The following is a 20,335-nucleotide window of genomic DNA, read 5'->3' as shown; positions in this document are numbered from 1 at the left end:
TATCTCAAATATCGTGCCAACATCTAATATATCGCCCAGCCTAATAGGAAAGGTGTCTGTATATCATTGTAATGACAGACCCAGCAGCTCCTGCACTAATTTCCACCAATTTCTATATTTTCTTATTTTTATTTGCATGAAACTGTTAAAACATTTTTTCTCTCTTATTTACTGGTTGTTTTATATACTACTGTGTGCTTATATTCTATTGTCTTTTTCCCTGGTGGATGTTCTCACTTTTGCCACTGCAATGGTGTAATTTCTGCCCAGGGATCTTTAATCTTGTAATCTAAAGGTGCATTACCAGTGCATGGTGCTCTACCATGCACTGGTAATCCAAATGCCAGGTGCATGAGGTGGCAATTGCATGTTGTCAGGATGCGACCAAAATAACTCCGGGATGTCAGTGTTCATTCAAACTAGGCATTTTCAGCTGGAATTTTTTTTCCAAGGTAGTCACAGAAAACCTGCGCTGGACAGGATAAATTTCCTGTGGTTCTGAGGTATAAATGACCAATCACCAGATCTCTTTTGGTAATACTAATGCAGTCTAAAGAAGGCTTCTGATTGTATTCTTGGAGCCATGCAAATAATATAACTGAAATGGTTAAAAGCTTCCTCCTGATCTTCCTGAAACTCTAAAAAGTGAAGTCAACTTCTATAGTCTTCTTGTTGAAACACTGTGTTATGATCATTTTTTCAGATGCCATTATGCCTTTAATATGGGACAACAATACTGTATATTTTCAGAAATTGCATGTAAATCTCACGGCATAAGGCAGCCTACTTACTATTTATGAAAGTCTCTCCCAAGGCTAATGAAAAACAAACAGTGATAAACCTCATTAAACTGCAAACAAAAATGCTGGTTTGTACTGATGGAGCCACAAAGCCAGCCAGCTGTCTTTGAAAAATCCCTGGCCAACATTAATTCAAAGGATGTCCACTATGTAACTGAATAAATAGATAGGTGCTGTAAATATAATACTTACACATTTATAAATTCTAATTTTAGAATCTACACTCCTTGCCAGCTGCTCTATCCCCTTTGTCAATATGAACATCCTCAGTCAATAAGACAACTCCCATTTCCCCATCAAAAGCCGTGCCACATCCAACTCACACACAAACATGCTTCAACAGACAGACAACACATCGTTGTTCATGGAAAAAATGCTAAATATATCAAGATGCCAATGGAGAATTCACCCTCCATTTCAGAAATTTAATATTTTCCTAACCCTGCCAAATCTTCCTCTGCGATAACAATGCAAATCATATTATGGAGTGGAAGATGGCTGGTGATTAGAGTCCACACAATAGAGACTACTCTTCCTACCCCCGCCTGCCCGCCGCCCCAATATCACAAAATACACCCTCACATAGACTTCTTATAAATAAACCATTCCATTACACACAGAATCACGCAGACAAAGCACGGTCTTTTCAGGCCACACACCAATAAACATGACCGTTAGAGCAGATAGCGAACAACATCCACCAAGCACATGGTGCTCTGACAACTCACTGTTAAAAGGCAGACTTTATACAGCAAAGAACTGACATACTTCCTACAATTTAATGAAACTGCAGAAACATTAATCACCGCAACAAGAAATTAAAAAAAGGAGACATTACATATTCACAAATCCCTTCTGAAACAAAGCTTAAAAAACTGGTGAATGCAAGACACAAATAGAACAATCTTATAAATCAAGAGAGACATTTTTGCAATTAAACAACCACTGCAATGAATGGATATAAACAAACTCTTCATTTCACTCCTCACTCCTCATTAATTCAAAAGCAAAGCCCTGTAATGATGTTGAGAGTTGGCGATACATCCTGATCGAGCTGGTTTCATAAAAGTGAGAGGCTATTCAACAAAACACTTGGAGGCAGGTCAATTTATTTACAAACAGCAAAAGAAAACTCAATCCCAGCCATTACTTGACAGAGCAAACTGGCCATTCCTCTTCCGTTTTGAGAGAATTCAGCATTGCGCTACATTTCACCACATGGATCAGAATGTTACAACAACAACAGCATCCAAAGTGCTCTGTGGACACATGGCACTACCTTTCCACTTCCAACGAGGCACAAAACATGGAAACCCATTACCACCGCTGTTTTTAACACTTTTTATCAAACCTCTCAGAATTTACACCCACTATACTAACACAGAGAATAAGAGAATAAGCCAATACTGTAGATAACATCAACCATCAACTTTGTCTTCATCCATTCCTGTTCAAATGGAAAGACGGGACAAAATTATCTATTGAAAACTGGCTTATCCTATTAATAGACTAAAGGTCCAGAGCCTGACCTGAACCCAACGGGACCTGAACCTGGCAAAAGATATGGGGCGGGTTCATCATCATTTTCTACTAAAGCTGTCAGGGTTGGGTTGGGTCAGGCTTGCTGCATTAAATTTTGCCAATTTATTTTAGACATTATTGTACTGTATATGCATTTGCACAGTGTTTTCTTCCCTAAGCTACTTTTCCTTCAGTTTCTTTTTGTCTGTGTGTGCGCATGATCTCAGATTCAAGTTCAAACTGCAGGGTTAAGGTCGGGCACAGCGTGGGTTCAGGCATGTAGTTAAGGCCTGTGCAAGGCTCTGTGGCAGAACATTTAAACATAAAACAGCTCATTGCCATAATAAAAGACAATACACCAATACGTCCCTGTGAGAAGATGAAAATCTACAGAATGATTGTAATGCAGCTGCACGTTCTTTATGCATGTTCAGCCTGTTGTATGATAGTGTTATCTCTGCAAACTCTATTTTACAGGTGCGTGTACACACACACACACACACACACACACACACACACTCCACTCAAAACTAAACAAAAACACACACAATAACCCATGAGGATGTTTCCTATCAGCCACTTCAGCCAACAAATGCATTCATAGTGCACTAGGAGTTCCACTTCAAAAGCCTACACACACACACACACACACACACACACACACACACACACACACACAAATCCACATGCATAAGTGTACATGTGCACTCACAAACACACACCCCCACAGCCCCGCCCACTAGTTGCAGAAGTTGATTGCAGCAGGCTGTAGCTCAGTGGGAGTGGGTCACGGTTAGATGACTCCCTGTTTTCAGTTGCTGTGACTGCAGAGAATCACAACAGCATGGCATGGGATGGGGGGTGTAGGTGGGCGGGGGCAGGGGGCTTTGAGAGAAACATCTACAGTGGCAGGAAGAGAGCAGAAAGAGATGGTACAGTAGCAGTGATCAAGATGATAAACATAAACACAAGGAAGGGTAAAGAGAACCAAAATGTCAAATCGCAGATTTGTTAAGTGTGATATATTCACCTCTGTGACCCAGTGCATAATTACATGCACATAAATATGAGGCCTGTAAGTGGGCATATATTAAAATGGAAACAAAAATGTAATTAACAAATTGTTCAGAATAATGTGTAGCTATATTTTGGGAGACCCCTGTAAAATATTTTTTCTGAAAACATTTTTTGCTGATTTTTGGCATTTATTGATTTTCCAAGCTGCATATTCTAATTAGGGTTGCCGGGTGCAGGAGTCTATGCCAGCGCTCATTAGGCATAAGCCGGGAAACACCCTGGACAGGTCCCCAGTCCATCGCAGGGTAGACACACAAACAAACACATTCACAGACATAATGACACCTTTGCAATTTGATATCTCTGATTCACCTGACTAATCATCGCTTCTTCTCATATTTGTAGAAACAATGCTGACAGCTCACTGAACTTTGGAGATTAACTTTAGAGTATATTGTTCAGCTTCCTAACTTTCTCCACAGACTGCCTCATAGCAAAACAATAGCATTTATGTACTATTTTTCCTTGGCCAGTGTAGTAATTTGTGATTAAGCTATTGCTGGGGAAGCCAACAGCATATGCTTGACTTTCTCTTACTCTTTAAATTACAACAAATAAATTAAACATCCAAAAACAATTAAACTTCCAAAGGTGAAATGTTTTGTTAGCTCCACACATTCACATGTTCAATGTGCACATGTGAATGTTTAGTGTAATATCTACAAAATGTATATGTCATGTTTCATCATGTTGTTTTGTCTGAACAACGTCTTATGCCTCAATAAAATGACTCATCCAAATATTCTGCCTACCACAAAATGGCTACAACGTCTCACTCCCTCAGACTCATATACACACACGCACCCATGTAGCCTAATGGGTCTACATGGCAGACATTATCATATACTGCCGGGTGCACCACTATGCACCATGGGAAGGGGCATCCGGAGTGCGCCAAAAGGTCAAATACTGTATCTGGAAAAGCTTTCAACTCCCCTCAGCTGGGACCCCACTACAGTAAGTGTCCCTGGTCGGCAAGATCCTTGGAGAGTCAAGTTCGTCCAACTGGCACTCCAGGAAAGCAATTACTGTAAGCAAGCAAAACACTGAGAACAAGAAGCAATTTCTGAACATTTTTAACGGCATCTGACGTACTAATACGAATGGAGGGGTGGTGAGGGAGCGGAGACAAGATGCGCAAGATAGGAATGAAGGCTAGAGGGCCACTGGGGGGGAGAATGGGAAAATGAGTGTGTGATAGGGAGAAAATCAATTATCCAGAGAGCATGCCTACTGCTTTCAAGCATCACGCACATGTTTGGCTGATGAAGTTTGACATTTAACTACACCCACTCAGCCTCTATCCAAGTGTATACAAAAATCCAGTGGTAAAAAAGATTGCCTTGGAAACTTAAATAAAATAACCTTGGAATATTATAACTGAAGTTACATTTCACAGAAGATAATTAGCTCAGGTCACAGACAGCAGCTTCTATTGTACTTGCTCTGGAGTTGGCTTGATGTATTTATTTACTGTACTATTTATATAGCTTTTTTGGGGTATGAACAAGAACTACAAGTATTTCATCGCTTTCATGGTTTCACAGCATTAATTCTACACCAGCCTAACAGCCAGCCTTCACCAAAGAGGACTGAGAATTGAACAATAATTTAGATTCTGCAGAACTTTGTTCAAGGACGTAAAACACACACCTACACACTATCTCAAACACAAACAAACAGAAAAAAAAAAAAAACAAACACGTCAGCAAGGAGAGAATCGTGAGGCCTGTGTAAATTCAGAGGTCAGGTTTAGGGAGCTGATTTGACTTTCAAATTCTGGAAGCTGCTGTCGACTGCAGAGGCAAGGAAGTAAGTAGTTTTGCATCAACAAGTACTTGACAAAAAAACAAAACAAAACAAAACAAAACAAACAAAAAAAAAAAAAACACCACTCTTTTTGTCTCTGCACAACCTGGAATATAAAATATACTCTGTAACCCACATGCACAGGGCCCCTGACAGAGATATAATATTTGTTTCAACTTAAGAAAGGCTATCAACTTCTGATAGCCTTTCTTTGCTTAGAAAACTGTGGTGAGCTCTTAGGGCCCTATCTTGTGCCAGACTCCCTAAACCCGCTATTTGCGGATTTAGGATTTAGGAAGAGGCGTTCCCCCGTAAAAGTTGCTATCTTGTGCACCTCCCGCTATCCGCAAAACACCTGCGCTACCCGCTATATTATGCATAGGCGTGTTTTGGGCGTTACGCCAGTTAAACCAATCAGTGTGCCAGGTGCCATTGCCTTTAAGGGCAGGATGTGCTATCCTAAATCCTAAATCCTAAACCCGCGATGGAGAGAGGGAGGTAGATTTTCTCAGGGCTTCTACTGAGGCTAAAGCAAGTTGGCTTTATATACATATTATATATTATATTATAGGCGAGTTAATTCGGGAGGTGGAGCCACATGTGTCCAAGTGGACGTATCACAAGGTTGTACTGATTGAGTAAAATCCCCGGGTCACACCACACACACACAAGAGGCAGAGGTGGAACTATGTGTAAACTAATTTATTGACAAGGTAGATTGGGCAAATAGATAGATTGCGCGCCCCGCTCCGTCGGGGCGCGCATTGAAGCCGCCTGGGCGCGCTCTCGTAACAGCCCAAACTTTAGGGATAGCGGATAGCGGGTGGTCAGGACCACCCGCTATCCGCTATCCCTAAAGTGTGTGCGCAAGATAGCAACTTTAGGGATAGCGCATGAAACACGCCCACGGACACACCTCCAGGCGCAAATGACGGAGTTGGCATAAGGATAGCGGGTAGCGGGTGGCGCAATATACCGTTTAGGGATAGCGGAAGTTCCTAAATCCGCAATTTGTGGGTAGCGGGTAGTGGGTAGTGGCAGCGGATAGCGGGTGGCACAAGATAGGGCCCCTAGTGTCTTTGCTAGACAACCAACACAGTTGTCATTTTCCTGTCCACGGCCCAGGTTGTGTAAATAGCTCCTGCACTCACGCCCATCTATGCACCCATGGTCGGTGGTCTTAAAATGAGGTGTGGTCAGGTGCAATGCTGACACATTGCTATCTTGGGGCTGCTGATTGCTTAACTGACCAACAAAAATCAGGTTTGAAGTCACTGGCATAATATTTCAGTGTAATTTTAAGGGAACATTCTAAAGACAGTGATGCGCGCCTACATAGGCAGGCGAACAACGTGCATACACCCTGCGTGTTGTGCACACAAGGATGCCTGTATGCATATAGGGATGCCTTCTTATGTACACACCTGCTTCACCTCAGGGAGCTTTGGCTGAATCCTGCTATTGTTGTAGATGGTCTGCTCATGCGCTTTCACTTTGTGCACAAGCAGATCCATTGCCTTTGCAGAGAAGAATTCCTTCCTATAACAGCAATCCATCAAGGTGCACCTCACTTTTAAAAGGGAATGGGAGATGGCACTCTGATTGGTTTATTGCATGTTACATCCAAAACAAACTCATGATTACTTAAGAGACAAAGTAAAACCCTTCTGAACCATGCGCCTGGTGCAATTTTTCCACTGTTAAAACAGCAAAAATGGACTTGGACATGCCCTAAATGCACTTGCGCTGTGTTCTTCTGTGCTTGCTGTGCTTAGATTGTTGAAATACTTGCAAATATGTGTCCTCACTCTTCAGCCTACCACACCTGGGTACAACACTCCCCTTTGGAGATGTTACCACAAAGGGCCTTCAAAAAAACTGGCAATATCAGTGCCTTACAAACACCTGCCACAGAATATGTCATTTTCAAAAGCAAAAGTACTGTCCAAACATGAATAGTAGTACAGATATGGCTATGGAGAGCATGAGCGTGACTGAGGTCTGGGAAATTGTTTTGAGAAGTATATGACATTCATCGAAAAACAACGATTATGCCAGAAGTGCTCTGAATGCACCACTGACCATCTCACACTAATACGGTTGGTTACAAGGCTTGTTTAAAAACTAGAAAAGCTTGCATGTTTCATGCATGGTTAGCAAGAAGTTTGTTCCACTCCCAGTATTCACTCACCTTGTCTCTCAGATGATGTTCTGCTGCATCAATGTTCAATGGGTCATCAAAGTTCAGCAGGTCCTACAGCAGACACAAAGACAACAGGGAGGAAGAGAATGACAGACAGAGGAAGAGGAGTAAAGTTAAAGGAAAACAGCAAAACTTAATCAGGGAAGTCAAGTAATTTAGAGGATCAAGAAGATCACCAATCTCGCCAAAATCGCCAATCCTAAGTCTTCATTTGGTTTCAAAAGAAAGTTTCAGGATGAGAGGGTTTAAATCCTGTCTCTGGCCAAGAAAAACTTCTGATGGAGATACGACCAACTACAGTACTCTTTACTCTTCCAATTGCCAGCAACCATTTCCTTGTCCTGAAAAGACACTGTAGCCACTGGCGGTCTGTAAAGTCACCCTGGATTTCCAGCAACAGACAAAACAGAATAATTACCCTGTTGCCCTAGAGACAACACACGCAGCAAGCAAGGCAAGACGTGGAGCATTATTACATTGTTATTACAGAGATAAAACTGTGGATGACCTGAGAGCTTGTTTCCTGATTAACAGCTAAGCCTCAGGGCATGACAAAGCATCGAGGCCACTTATCATCACCATTATCATCATAGACACAGTGCTGTCCTCAGGGCAGGGGAATCTTCTTTGAAGAAGTAATGCATTACAGAGTACTGGAAGTATCCAATCAGGGATATAATGCAATGTTTCAGCTAAAGTAAGTGATGTGATTAGGTTCAGCTGCTTCTGGATTGCTTTGGTATCCAAAATGTACAAATGACCTATAAAATAAACAAGGATTTTTGTATCAGTAAAGGACAATTTAGCAAGTGTAATGCGAACTGCACTGATGTCAAATTCAAAACCATGTTTGCATTTTTGTTGATCGTTCAGAGCCTCCTTTTCCTTTCAACATGCTTCTCAACAATCAAACATGTAACCTTTATTTATTTATTTTTTTTCTTCAACATGACCCAAAATCTGATTACCATCTTTAAGAATTTGTAATGGATTACTTTCTGATCCCGGCTGTACTCTCAGAGCCTGACATGAGTGAACATCCAGAGCCAGCTGGTAGAGAATTTCCCGAAAGCATAACATGTAATCTCATTCTCTTACTTTTTTTCTCCCCTATTAACCGAAAGTGTTCATGATGAGAAGAAAGATCATTTCCCCTCAGGCAAGAATTACGGTCTTATTACAGCTGTAAACAAGAGATAAACAATGGCCTTGGTTTATCTGATCTTGGTTTGGATTGATGTCCTTGGTATAACCATTATATAATTGCAAGTTTAAAAAATGGGCGGGGCTGAACTGATCAACGAGTAAATTGTTGTTTTTTCCTCTCACATTATTCCTTAAACTCAGTTAATAACCACAATGTGGTAAATGCCATAAGAGAATAAAAACTATATTTTCTCTTCAAATACACTGTTTTGTTAACTTTTGGGATTTGATAAAGACCACAAAGGTCTGAAAAAGTATTAAATTGAAGCATTCCGCCCATTTTTTTCTATTGTCTTTGCATTCCTCAGTATGTGAGTACAGTTCATTGTCCTTGGAAAAAAAGACTGTAAAAACATGAGAGACTTGTGTTTTTGTTTTTTTTTTATGAAATACTGAGAGCCATGGAGGACTCATAGCTCCCTTGCCAAGAACTCTTCCGGAGGTACAAAGACAAAAGGAGCAACACGGTCGCATTCATGTTGCCTAGAAACCTACATGGATATGGAGAAGCTTGCCATGTAATTAAATGATTTTCCCCGGAACCTCCATCTCCTTCTCGTGAGCACACATGGTAATGCCCAGAAAGCAAATCAAAATCTTTTCTTTTATTACATTTTGATGATGGTGACCACTCTATTCTTTTCATCAGCTGTCAGCTACTAACTGGATGGCTTATTTACCCCTCCTCTGCCTGTTCTTTCTAGCTGGAGTCAACCAGTATGGAGGGATCTAACTACAGGTACAACATGCTGGTTTGCAATATTAGTCTCTTTATTAGTCTTACCAAACAAAATGATCAAATATGGCCACAAGTTATATACCATTAACAGCCAATATAACGTCTAAAGCAGGACTCCCTTTTGGCACAGGAGACGCAGCTCTTGGGATTTTGTGGTGGTGGGCTTCAGGCTCTTCATCTTCCAGTATATAAGGTCAGCACACATTCTCTTCTACGTGCTCCTCCATAAGCCTTTGCTTCTGCAGATGTGCTGTTTATTTGGTTGCAATAAAGGTGAAGAAAACCATTTAAACAGTGCAACCTGTCAGCTAGCGATAACAATCACCCTACTGACCCACTGGACAGCCGGGTAAACAGTTGTATCTCAGTATTCATCCTGAGTCTGTCCACAACTGGCACATGCTTGTTTTAAAAGGATGGAAACCACGGGTCAAAACTGGTGCACCAGCACATCCTAATGGGGTGGAACCACTGAATACCATTATTTACATATGTTGTATCCTTGTGTCATATGTCCTAAGTAGTGATTCCAGCTAAGATGCTCCACGCTCACCACAGCTGCAACTACAGCATGGGATGCTTAAGTTATCTCTCCAAATATATAAAAAAAAGAGTGTCTACATCGAGAAAATGACATCTTTAGTTTAGTGAAGTTTAGTGAATTTGTAAAAAAACTGTGCTATCAGGGGAAAATAAAAGATATTCAATTCTAGTTTCCCAGGGTTTTAAATAATTTCTGCTAATGAGATGAGCCAAGTCCCTAATTGGGGCTTTCCTCGGGTTAAGAATGGATTTTTGGGAAATTGTGTGTGCAAATACATATTTACCCGATCACACCCCCCACTTGCACTGCATGAATGAATCTCCATGAACTGAAAGGTATTTGCATAGGCCATTAACTGAGCCTTATCACATTGAGATCACATTGTAATGTATTTTCAGATAATTTTGATAAGTTTGTTTTCACAAAGTTAAAAAAAAAATAAGAAATTAAAAAAAAGAAAGAAAGCTAGAAGTTAAACTTACAGTAAACAAGGAGTTCAGTCCCCAGACCACATCCTAGAAAACAAAGAATAAAGACACTTTAATGAACATTCATCAATACAACTTTCAAATTACACCGTATCACATTTTAAAACCCAACTGGTACACTCCACATGCAGCACCACAAGTCTGCAAGAAAGTAAATGAATGAAGATGTCAAAAAGGCAGGAGCAAGTAGTTCCTCAATACGAAGTGGCTGAAAGAGTCATTAAACGCAATCTGAAAATCAGAGCTTTGATTGCTGACTAGTTGCCATTATAAAACTCCGAAGAAATACTAAACACTTAACATGGGCTAAGATTGCCTCTGCTAATTACCTCCCTGATCAAAATCACACACAAATGATTGTGATGAGATTTCATCTGCATAGCCATGTCAAGAGCACTAGAAGAGGATACAAGCTGTAATTTGAAAGTTACATCAGTGAGAGGGGAAAGAAAGATGCACAGTCGGACAAAGACAGAAAATGTGTGCAAAGGAGATGGAGAACAAACAGAATTAATCAATCCGATAGTGGTAAGCAGTAGCCTAAATATTACTGAAACCACCTAAAATGGCAAAGAGCACTTCAATTCTTCACAGCACATAAAGTGTTTGCTCTTTTGAGGCCTGTGGCTATGGCAAAGAAATCGGATTCATACACCCCATTGAACTGGATTGGACACAGTACGCCAAGGATTGTGATATTTTTTTCCCAACATGGGACCCATGAGCATTATAATCTTTCACCCTGGGGCTGTTTAAACATGAACATGCTCGTAAAATTAGACCAGAGAGCAGGCCAAGGTGCCACAAACTACAGAGGTATGACGGAAATTAACTATTCTGTCTTTATCTATTCAGCTGAAGTCTAATCCGAGGAATCTATGAGTAAATACTGAAGGTCAATATAAATATTAAAGGTACATATTCTAAATCACTCATGGGCCAGGGACTAAGAAAAAGAACCCTTATTAAGGATTTCATCTGTAACACCGATCACCCCTGATGAATAATTTATAACCTCTTGCAGTCTGAGAGCAGCAAAATAAAACAAACATGCTATTTCAATTTCTTTGTGATTTTTGTGGTTGTGAGCCTACTGTGGCTCTGTGAAAAACTGTCCCAAACCAAGAAGAACAAAAACACAATGAAAATTCATCCTCACCCTGCCCCAAAATGACTAAGCCTGCGATTCTGATCCTATATTATGTTCTACTCTGGCATTTACAAATATTCTATGTAACTCTAAGATTCCCCCTGCCTCTGTATGTTGTGCACTGCTGTCAGAGGGCCCTTATGCTTCATCATGTCTGCTGGATTTCCTCAACAGCTCCCCTTGAGGCACAGCAGCAGTGCAGCAGCACAACAAAGACATAAAACATGGAATCATTATAAGCTTCATCTACATATCACATCCCTGAAACTCTTGTTAGCAGGTGCCATGGGACTCTTTAATGAGCCACTATGACATGCAACGTATAAATAGATAGTAGGCCTATATACAGTATATGCACGGAAAAACAAAGACAGCAGACTAATTGCCTTTTATCATTGTACTGCTTATGACATTCATTATCCTCGATCCCCTATTCACGGGAATAGCCCGATGAAATCCAATTAAAAAACAGCAGTGACATGATTAAAGGATACAACAGACCATTACAAGACATCATCAAACGACTAAAGGCTGAAAAGGGAAGCGTTGTTTCATAGACTACCGCAAACCACTGATTGCTAAATGGAATTTGTACTAAAAAGGTCAACTATTTATCTGTTTATTCATCTCATATTTTGAGCTAACGCTTTCGAGGCTTGCATTTGTCAATCATCTTTCTCTCACTGCACACACATGTAAGTAGTTTACTTTCATACGGAGATACAGCTATTTAACCTTCGGTAAGAGATGATTCCTGCTAACTGTGTGATAAAAACAAATGAGAATGATGTTGACAAGAATTCTAGAGGGAACTAACCCCCAAAGAACATCTCATGCGCTCTTACCCTCTCCTCTCTCTACACTAATTTGCTGCACGTAGACAAGTATGTGAAAACAGGAAACAACATTCTAACAGAGGACACAGCCATATCTAAACCATGCATTGTTAGATTACTGCAGGTAAACTAAAACCAAACATATATCATTTTTATACTCATGAAGAGTTCATTTGCACACAAAAAAAGATCAACACTATTCCTGAAAAAAGAACTGCATACAACTGGTAGATGTATGCTATTCTTCATATAGCAATCCAATAAAATTTGTGGCAAAAGGTAATATTGCCTATGATTTATCTTACTAGTATGATTTGTTTTTTTTTTTATTAAAAAAACAAACAAATGAAAAAAGCACACTGTGGTTTACAGAAATGAAGACAATTGGAGATATGTCTTTGCAAATGAACTCTTCCTTTATATGTACATCACTTAAAACCAATATTGTTCTGTCCTAGCCCGTCATGATGTCATCCATGATCCAAAATGTTAAAATATAGGTACAAAGGGATACTGGCAGCCATTCAAAACACCTAAAGAGCCTGTTTTTTTCTGTACTACCAAATCTTGCTTAGAAATATCATTTTTACGTATTTGTTTATTTATTTTTGGCTTAGTGGGGTGGAGTGGCCCACGCGCCTGGACCATTTCAATTGTTCATACCATTTTATCTTTCCCTCGATGCCCACTATTCTGATGATCTCCAGTAAAGAAATTCTCTAAAACTGATCCATAAAATAGAAGAAATTTATGGGCGATAAAAGATGGGGGAACGAGGTGAGTAATATTGTATATTCACATTTTAGTCGTTCAAGTAACGTCTTATCCAAGGTGATCTACAGTGAGTGAGAAGGCTGAAGTTCAGTGTTTTGTTCAGGACATTTCCAAAGGACGCTGGGCTGTTACAAGAATCAAATCTCTCACATCTGAATTATAGGACAGTTTCTCTAGCCAGTTGGCCATCCTGCCTGCTAATACGTGGTTGGCTGGCTACAACGTAATTGAGGATAACCTCTTCTGCTTTGCAACACTGCCTTGCTCGATGAGTCAATGTTTGTTTGTGTCTGTGTTTGGGTGTGCATGTTTGTGTCTACTGAAGAGCGGGAAGGACTCAAGTGTCACCAATTCCAGTATGTGTGTGCATGTGTGTGCATGTGTGCATGTGTGTGTGTGTGTGTGTGTGTGTGCCTCTGCTATGTGGGTTGAAGTGGAAATGAGAGGTGACCAGAGTGGCAGAGAGGGACACTCATTCTCACAAACTAAAAACACAATTCCCTCTTTCTGACTCACCACCTCTGAGCTTACTCACTTTTTCTGATATGAATATACATTCTAGCTCAGTCATGCTGCTACTGCCACTGTCTAACACACACTGACACAATCATACAGTACATAGGACTGCATGTGAACCAAATAACCAAATGCAGCACAAGTTGGCTCATTTAAGTAAATAATGACAGAACGCATTTCGAGTGGGTCTCGAGTTGGAGCCTCAAACCAGCACCCACCTGTTTACTCACAAATACTTGAGTGGGGCGCAGGGACAGATTTTTACATGGTCATACATAGGCATGTTTGTATTCCAATAACAGGATTTATCCTCCATGAAGCATTAAGAGATAGCCACCTTTCTCAAATGTCATGCGTCCCCTTGGTCACAGCATGGTAAAGGGCATTTTTTGCTGCGGGATTTCCTAATTTGACTGCAATACGCGCACACACACTGTAGCCAAAATTACACATGTGAATTGGAATTTCGTGCGCACAAAGCACCTCAAACTATGTTTATTAATATGCCTGCTAAATTACCTCATGTGAGCTCTAGAACTTACTGGCCAAACACATGGAAGGCTATTTTCAACTCAAAATCTATCATAGTCATTAAGACAACTGAATAAATATTTTAATTGCTGAACAATGTCAATGGCCAAGCAGAATATGGGTGACGGGAAGTTCAGGTTTGCATTTATTTAGAGCCCCAAAATCTGTTTACAGTCTCAATAGGCTTTACAGACCCACTCGTTTACAAGAAACAAAACAGGCTGACACCCCCTCATTAATCCTTACAGCGAGCAGGAAAAACCTTCCGAAAAGATAACAAGCACACAGATACAGTATGTTGGGTTAAATGGGCCTCTCAAATTACTTCTTTAGATATTAGAAAATGTTAGCAGTTTAGGCCTAAATCGTCTTAAATTCACGGTCCTTTCACTGTTTACCCAGACCCTATTGAATTACAGTACTGCGGAAATATTACAAAAATACCACAGGTAGCAGTTTGTGTGTCTGTGTGGGCTTGTGTGTGTCTTGCTCTATCCAAGTTAGGCCTACTTACTGTATTTTACTGTAACTACTGAGCAATCTCTGGCACGACAATTTCCTTCAGGATTAAAAACAAGTTATATCTTGTTTTATCTCATTTGTCGCTATGATCATTAAGGTACATCTTGCTAGTGCCCCCAGCCCGTCATTGCCAGTCAGTTTATGCTTCATTTTAAGCCAGGAAAAACCTTGATATACTTGTGAGGACCCTCCACTGACTACACTGACACTCAAACCAGATCCGGAACTTGGCCTCATGCCAGGTTCGCTCTACGAGAAATACGATTGACAAGTCGTGGGAAGTGGACTGGATTCCTACAGAGCTCAGCAAGCAAGGAAGCTTAGCCTGTGTGTGGCGCGTGCCACAACTGGCCTAAGTTTTCAGCATCATTAGCCATCAGGAAACACACAGTTTTCGGAGCTTGCTTGTTTTTATTTAATAGACAACAGGGAAATACAAAATGTACCAAAGTTAATTACAGCCAATCAAAGGCTCTTAGTTCTCTGGGGCTTCCTTTGAAAGACTAGAGGAGTAAACTGATTTCATAGTTTTGTGTACACGTCCATGTTGTGCAGAGTGTACAATACCTTCTCATGGCTTTGTGAGATTAGAGGAAAATGCTGATTGATGAAGAAAAGCAGACTCAGCAGCAGGGAGTGTGAGGTTAATTGCATGTATATTCACCCATGCGTGTGATAAGAAGATAAATTCTGGGAGTGATTGTGTGTGTGTGTGTGTGTGTGTGTGTGTGTGTGTGTGTGTGTGTGTGTGTGTGTGTGTGTGTGTGTGTGTGTGTGTGTGTGTGTGTGTGTGTGTGCGTGTGTGTATGCCTGTGTGCATGTGCACCACCTCTGTTCCCCCTCATTAGCAATGTTTTTGGATTTTCTGAACAATGATGTATTAAAATCACTGTTCGACTAAAGAGGCAGAACTGATGAGATAGCATCTATAGGCCCATCACAACCAAACACACTGGCACCATGAGTTGTATAAGTGGGATGCGGGGGAGAGGAGGAGACAGAGCAAGAGAGAGAGAGAGAGACAGAAAAAACACGCCGGCAGACTTGGATACCCAGGCAGGCTAATCTGTGCCTACACTGTCACCATGGGGAGATGAGACTGAATTTGACTTCCTATTAGACTGTGAGAGATACAAGCATATGCAAGAGACTTATTTTATAACATGCATACTGAAAACTGCAGGATATATTCTTATCCTTATATATCCTGCTTAACTAACCAATAACAGGAGACATGTCCCCAGAGAAAAAAAAACACCCTTTTAGAGCTAGGAGGGCAATGGTTTGTTGCCATCCTAGCTGCTTATCCTGTTCTCTGAGTGCTCTCGATAAAACACTGTGCGCCATCACATCTCGAACCCTGACTAAATGGTGATTTCTTTTACCACCCTCATTTAGCATTAAAAGAAATTCCACCACAATATAGCCAGTTCATTCATTGTTAAACGATCCTGCTCCAGACACTCAAGAGGCGGTCATTTACCAGTATCACTTAGACACTTAGGGCCCATTTTCTATGGTGTGTGTCTGGTTTACAGAATCTAAAGTCTAGGATCAAACAGACTATAGGGGATGAAGCACAGGCGAGGCAGAAGCTCAGAGCTCCTTCAGGTCAGCAGTAAAACTTACATCCACAAACTGCATACATTTTCAGCCCCTTTATTATTGCGTTGTTTTCCAATTTCTGATAACAAAACTCTGCTTCTTTGCCTTCTTATTCAACAGTTAAATGGTGCAATTTTTGCATTTGTTGGATGCTAGCTGTAATCAGTGTATATGGTCACCTTTCTCCAAGCCTGCAAAGCTATGAGGGTTGAAACTTCCTTTAATTGCTAAACCTGCCAACAAAGACGCCATGAATAAAAAGACATAGATGTGGCAAAGTTTTGTCCTCCCATTCATGTGGGTTTCAGGTGACTGACAGCAAAAAGAATGTTATTTATAAAGATCTGCACATCATGATTGATATTTCAATTGTGTGCCCAATCAAAATATAACTCATGGAGTGCAGACCTTTATTCATAACTTGCACTTTTGGCACCCCTGCACTAAACCGTTGTCGAATTGAGAGTGTTAATTGCATCCTATGCATAAAGCAACATGATGTGAGCACTAGTATGAAAGCACTCATCTAGTGCAGGCAAATTATGCCTGTGTAAGTCGACTCAAACATGGTTAAAATGATGATATTATCCTTTAAGAGCATCCTCTAGGACATCTAAGAGAGAGATCTTAGTTGAAATCTAAGAGGTACCGTCAGGGGATTTATTGAATCAACCTTTCAACTGATCAAGCTGGTGGCTTAGTGAGGAGGGCCATCCAACCTTGCTGTAAGGAGCCATTATCCTTCACTTCTGAAGTCAGTTCTACCAAAACATGCATATAATTGCATATTTTCATTATCCTAAGTGTATTCCACTGCTTTGATTGTGAGAGTGTTGATCTACATTTCCTTCGCAGTGGGACAGTTTGCAATTTAAAAGCAGCAACAGAAACGAGCTCCTGATTTGATGTGATAATATTGTGACAAGTTAAAACTTAGTGTGGAGGGCAGAGCTTCAGAAAAGGTCCACATTTCGTTGCATACCAGAGTTTCTATCGAACTTAATGTTAATCAAAACCTGAGAGAGGATAACAGAGGGTGTCCTTGCTTTATGCTTCAGTAACTGTTTCTACACTGCTAACATTAAAGTGCTGACTGGAGTCAAGGGTAGGTTACTTTTTTAAGAAAAAAACAGCCATGGCACGTTTTCATATGCAAAGTTAAAATGCTTTTCATTGCAATGTTTACCTTATGTGGTTTAGAACAAGATTTTTCATTACAGCTTGATAGAAGAGTGATTTTAACTGTCTTTCTTAGCACTAAGTCAATTTCAATAAACAGGTTGAGGGTGTCCAGTGATCACGAGAGATGCCTCTTCTTCTCAGTAACACATTTTGCTACATAAAATATAGTTCATAGGTTTATTTTGCTTTTGCATGGCCCAAGGATCCATTTAGCCTTGTTCCAAAACTGAGGAAACTGCACCCTGAAACAAAATATTAATGATATATAGGCTTTTGTCATGTAGAAACTAGGGCTGGGTGATACAGTATATTGATATAATGTTGATATCATGATATGACACTACATATTGTCTGGGACTTTGGATATCATAACATAATGATCTGACAAAAGTTTTGTCTTATCCTGGGTTTAAAGGCTGCAGCTCAGTAAAGACATGGCATTTCCTGAACTTGTTAAACTGTTGTTGTTGCTGTTATGTTATTTGTCTCTACCTGCTTGGTCATCATATCCACATTTCTAATCAGTGTTTATCAATAATCTCTTGTGTGTAAAAATCTTAAAAAATCTTGTAAAAATCTTGTAAAAAAAAAACACCAATAGTCATCCCCACAATATCATCACAATATCAAAACAGATATTTGGTCAAACATATTGTGGTATTTGATTTTGTCCATATCGCCCAGCCCTAGTGGAAACTTACCTGAATTGTTTCCAATTTACCAAAACAAATACACTACAAATAATGTATAACTATTAGAATGAAGAAAAGCCTAAAATTGTAACGGAGGGGAATCAAACACCCAATTTCTCTTACATAAAACCATAGTATTTACCTTTAGTGTTCTGGTGGGGGCCCAGCCTGTACCATCAATAGAATGTTCTCGCAACAAGCTGCAGAAAACACACATCCACAATACAAATCACAGTCACTTCATTTGCTTGAGATATATATATATATATATATATATATATATATATATATATATAACATTTTTGAGGTGGAACTGACACACACTGTTCGGGGGCTGAATCATAAATTTCAGGTAATGTGTTTCTCTGAAAATGGGTATGACATGTGTGCAACAAAACCCTTTTTTTCACTGATTCCTTGGTAGAGATAAAAGAGGTACAAAATAATTTTGCTTAAAACTTGTTTTTTTCCTCATTCTGCTCTGGCCTGCTGACATTTTGCACAGCTAACAAAATACATATGTGCTGCTCGGCTCTGTTACTTTTTTAAACAATTTCTGTCAAACTGACTACTTTTTATTCTTGCAGTCAGTGTAGTTATTACTAATGACAGCAGGCTGATCCTGTTAATTGAGTTCATTTCTGTGATCTCAAATGGTCCTGTACATATTGTTAGATACAAAAATGCAATGCTACAATCTGATTTCATAGAAAATATATTTATTCCAGAGAAGTGTTTAAGCATTTTAACAAAAGGTATACATAAGAGCTTGAAGTAAGTAAATGATGCTGTAATAAAATAACAGAAGTGATGATGTCATAACCCATAAGAAATTAAAGAATCTTATAATTCAGGTTATTAGTTAATAATATCATTAAGTTAAAAACAAATTACACCCTTTATGAGGTAATGATCATCAGTTAGTGTTAGAAGCAGAAGTTATTCATCTGATTCTAACCCGGAGTTTATTAAATGAATAGGGTTATCTTACATTTCTGACCAAATTAGGTGGACACTCCAATACATTTTGACAAATTATTACCTCATCCATCTTTTCTACATTTTCATGCTACAAGCATTTCAAACATCTTTTATTATCGCAAGATCCTTTACTTACAAGACCCTGTTTTGATTGTTTGAGAGGTTTAGTTAGAATGGCAGAGGTTTTAATTTTATTATTGATAGTGGGTTCCTTCCATTGTTTCAGACTGAAGAACCGAATAAATGCATTAATGTATGAAGCCCATAACTGTAGGAGCAAGAAAAGAAGTTTGCACATGGATATCTATTGAATTAAACAATGCCTTGACAGTGATATCTCTCTTCACAACCTGATAAACGAATCAAGGGAGACAGATGTGTAGGGGGTGAGCAAAAATAGAGAGAGAGAACAACTGACTGACAAAAACACAGAAAAAGAGGGGGATAGAGAGGGAGCAAGTTGTCAGAGTTCTGGCAAGTCAGGAAGCAGCAGGGCAGCCTACCTCAGACAGATCTCTCCGGTCTCAGCGATGTTAGGGTGCCATATTCTGGTCAGGCATTTCACTTTGGGTGGCTGGAGAGAGACAGAGAAAAAAAAGTGAGAAAACTTTGGGTGAAAGAGGGGAATGTTAAGAAAGATTATTATGACAGGTGAGCAAGAGAGGCAGAGGGACAAGGAAAGGGAGAAAAAACAAAAAGGAAAACAAAGAAGTGTGAGCAGAGGAAGACAGGAAAAGCAGAGGAATAAAAGAACAGGTGACGCAAGAGAGAGCCTGAGAAAGAGAGAATCTTCTGTGACACGAAACACAAACAGAAAAAACAGACAGCGCAGCAGACAAAAAGCTCATTACTTTGGCCTGAGGCAGACACAGAGACCAAAAGCACAAAGGCCAAAAAGAAAAAGAAAATTCACAAATATGAGCCATAAAGGAAATAAAGCACATATTCACCTCTGAAATTCTTCACAACAAAATGCGTACTTCCCCCAGACACCTTTGTGTCTTCCACAAACACAAAATAAGAGCACCAACAAAGTTTCTCATTCTCAAAACGTCTAATTCATGTTTTAATGTCACCTCTCCCTGACTTAAAAAAGGAGAAGAAAGGCAAAAAGAAAATTGCATTTCCCACTTTCGTGGTGTTAATTAACAAATGGCTT

The 20,335-nt window shown here is 39.9% G+C and overlaps 1 protein-coding gene across 1 annotated transcript in view; it reads right to left on the bottom strand.

The window, feature by feature from the left end:
- The window catches only part of ube2f (ubiquitin-conjugating enzyme E2F (putative)), a 64,669-nt gene that overhangs the window by 13,781 nt on the left and 30,553 nt on the right, over window positions 1-20,335 (bottom strand). Inside the window, exons 6-9 of the mRNA XM_030080418.1 lie at window positions 19,680-19,750; window positions 18,338-18,395; window positions 10,382-10,414; window positions 7,399-7,461 (exon numbers count right to left, since the gene is read on the bottom strand). Of these exons, the coding sequence (XP_029936278.1) occupies window positions 7,399-7,461; window positions 10,382-10,414; window positions 18,338-18,395; window positions 19,680-19,750 (225 nt within the window). The remainder of the gene's footprint in view (window positions 1-7,398; window positions 7,462-10,381; window positions 10,415-18,337; window positions 18,396-19,679; window positions 19,751-20,335) is intronic.

This window comes from Myripristis murdjan, chromosome 21 (genome assembly GCF_902150065.1).
Source record: "Myripristis murdjan chromosome 21, fMyrMur1.1, whole genome shotgun sequence".
NCBI classification, from domain to species: domain Eukaryota; kingdom Metazoa; phylum Chordata; class Actinopteri; order Holocentriformes; family Holocentridae; genus Myripristis; species Myripristis murdjan.
This window is presented reverse-complemented; position numbering and strand designations above follow the sequence as displayed.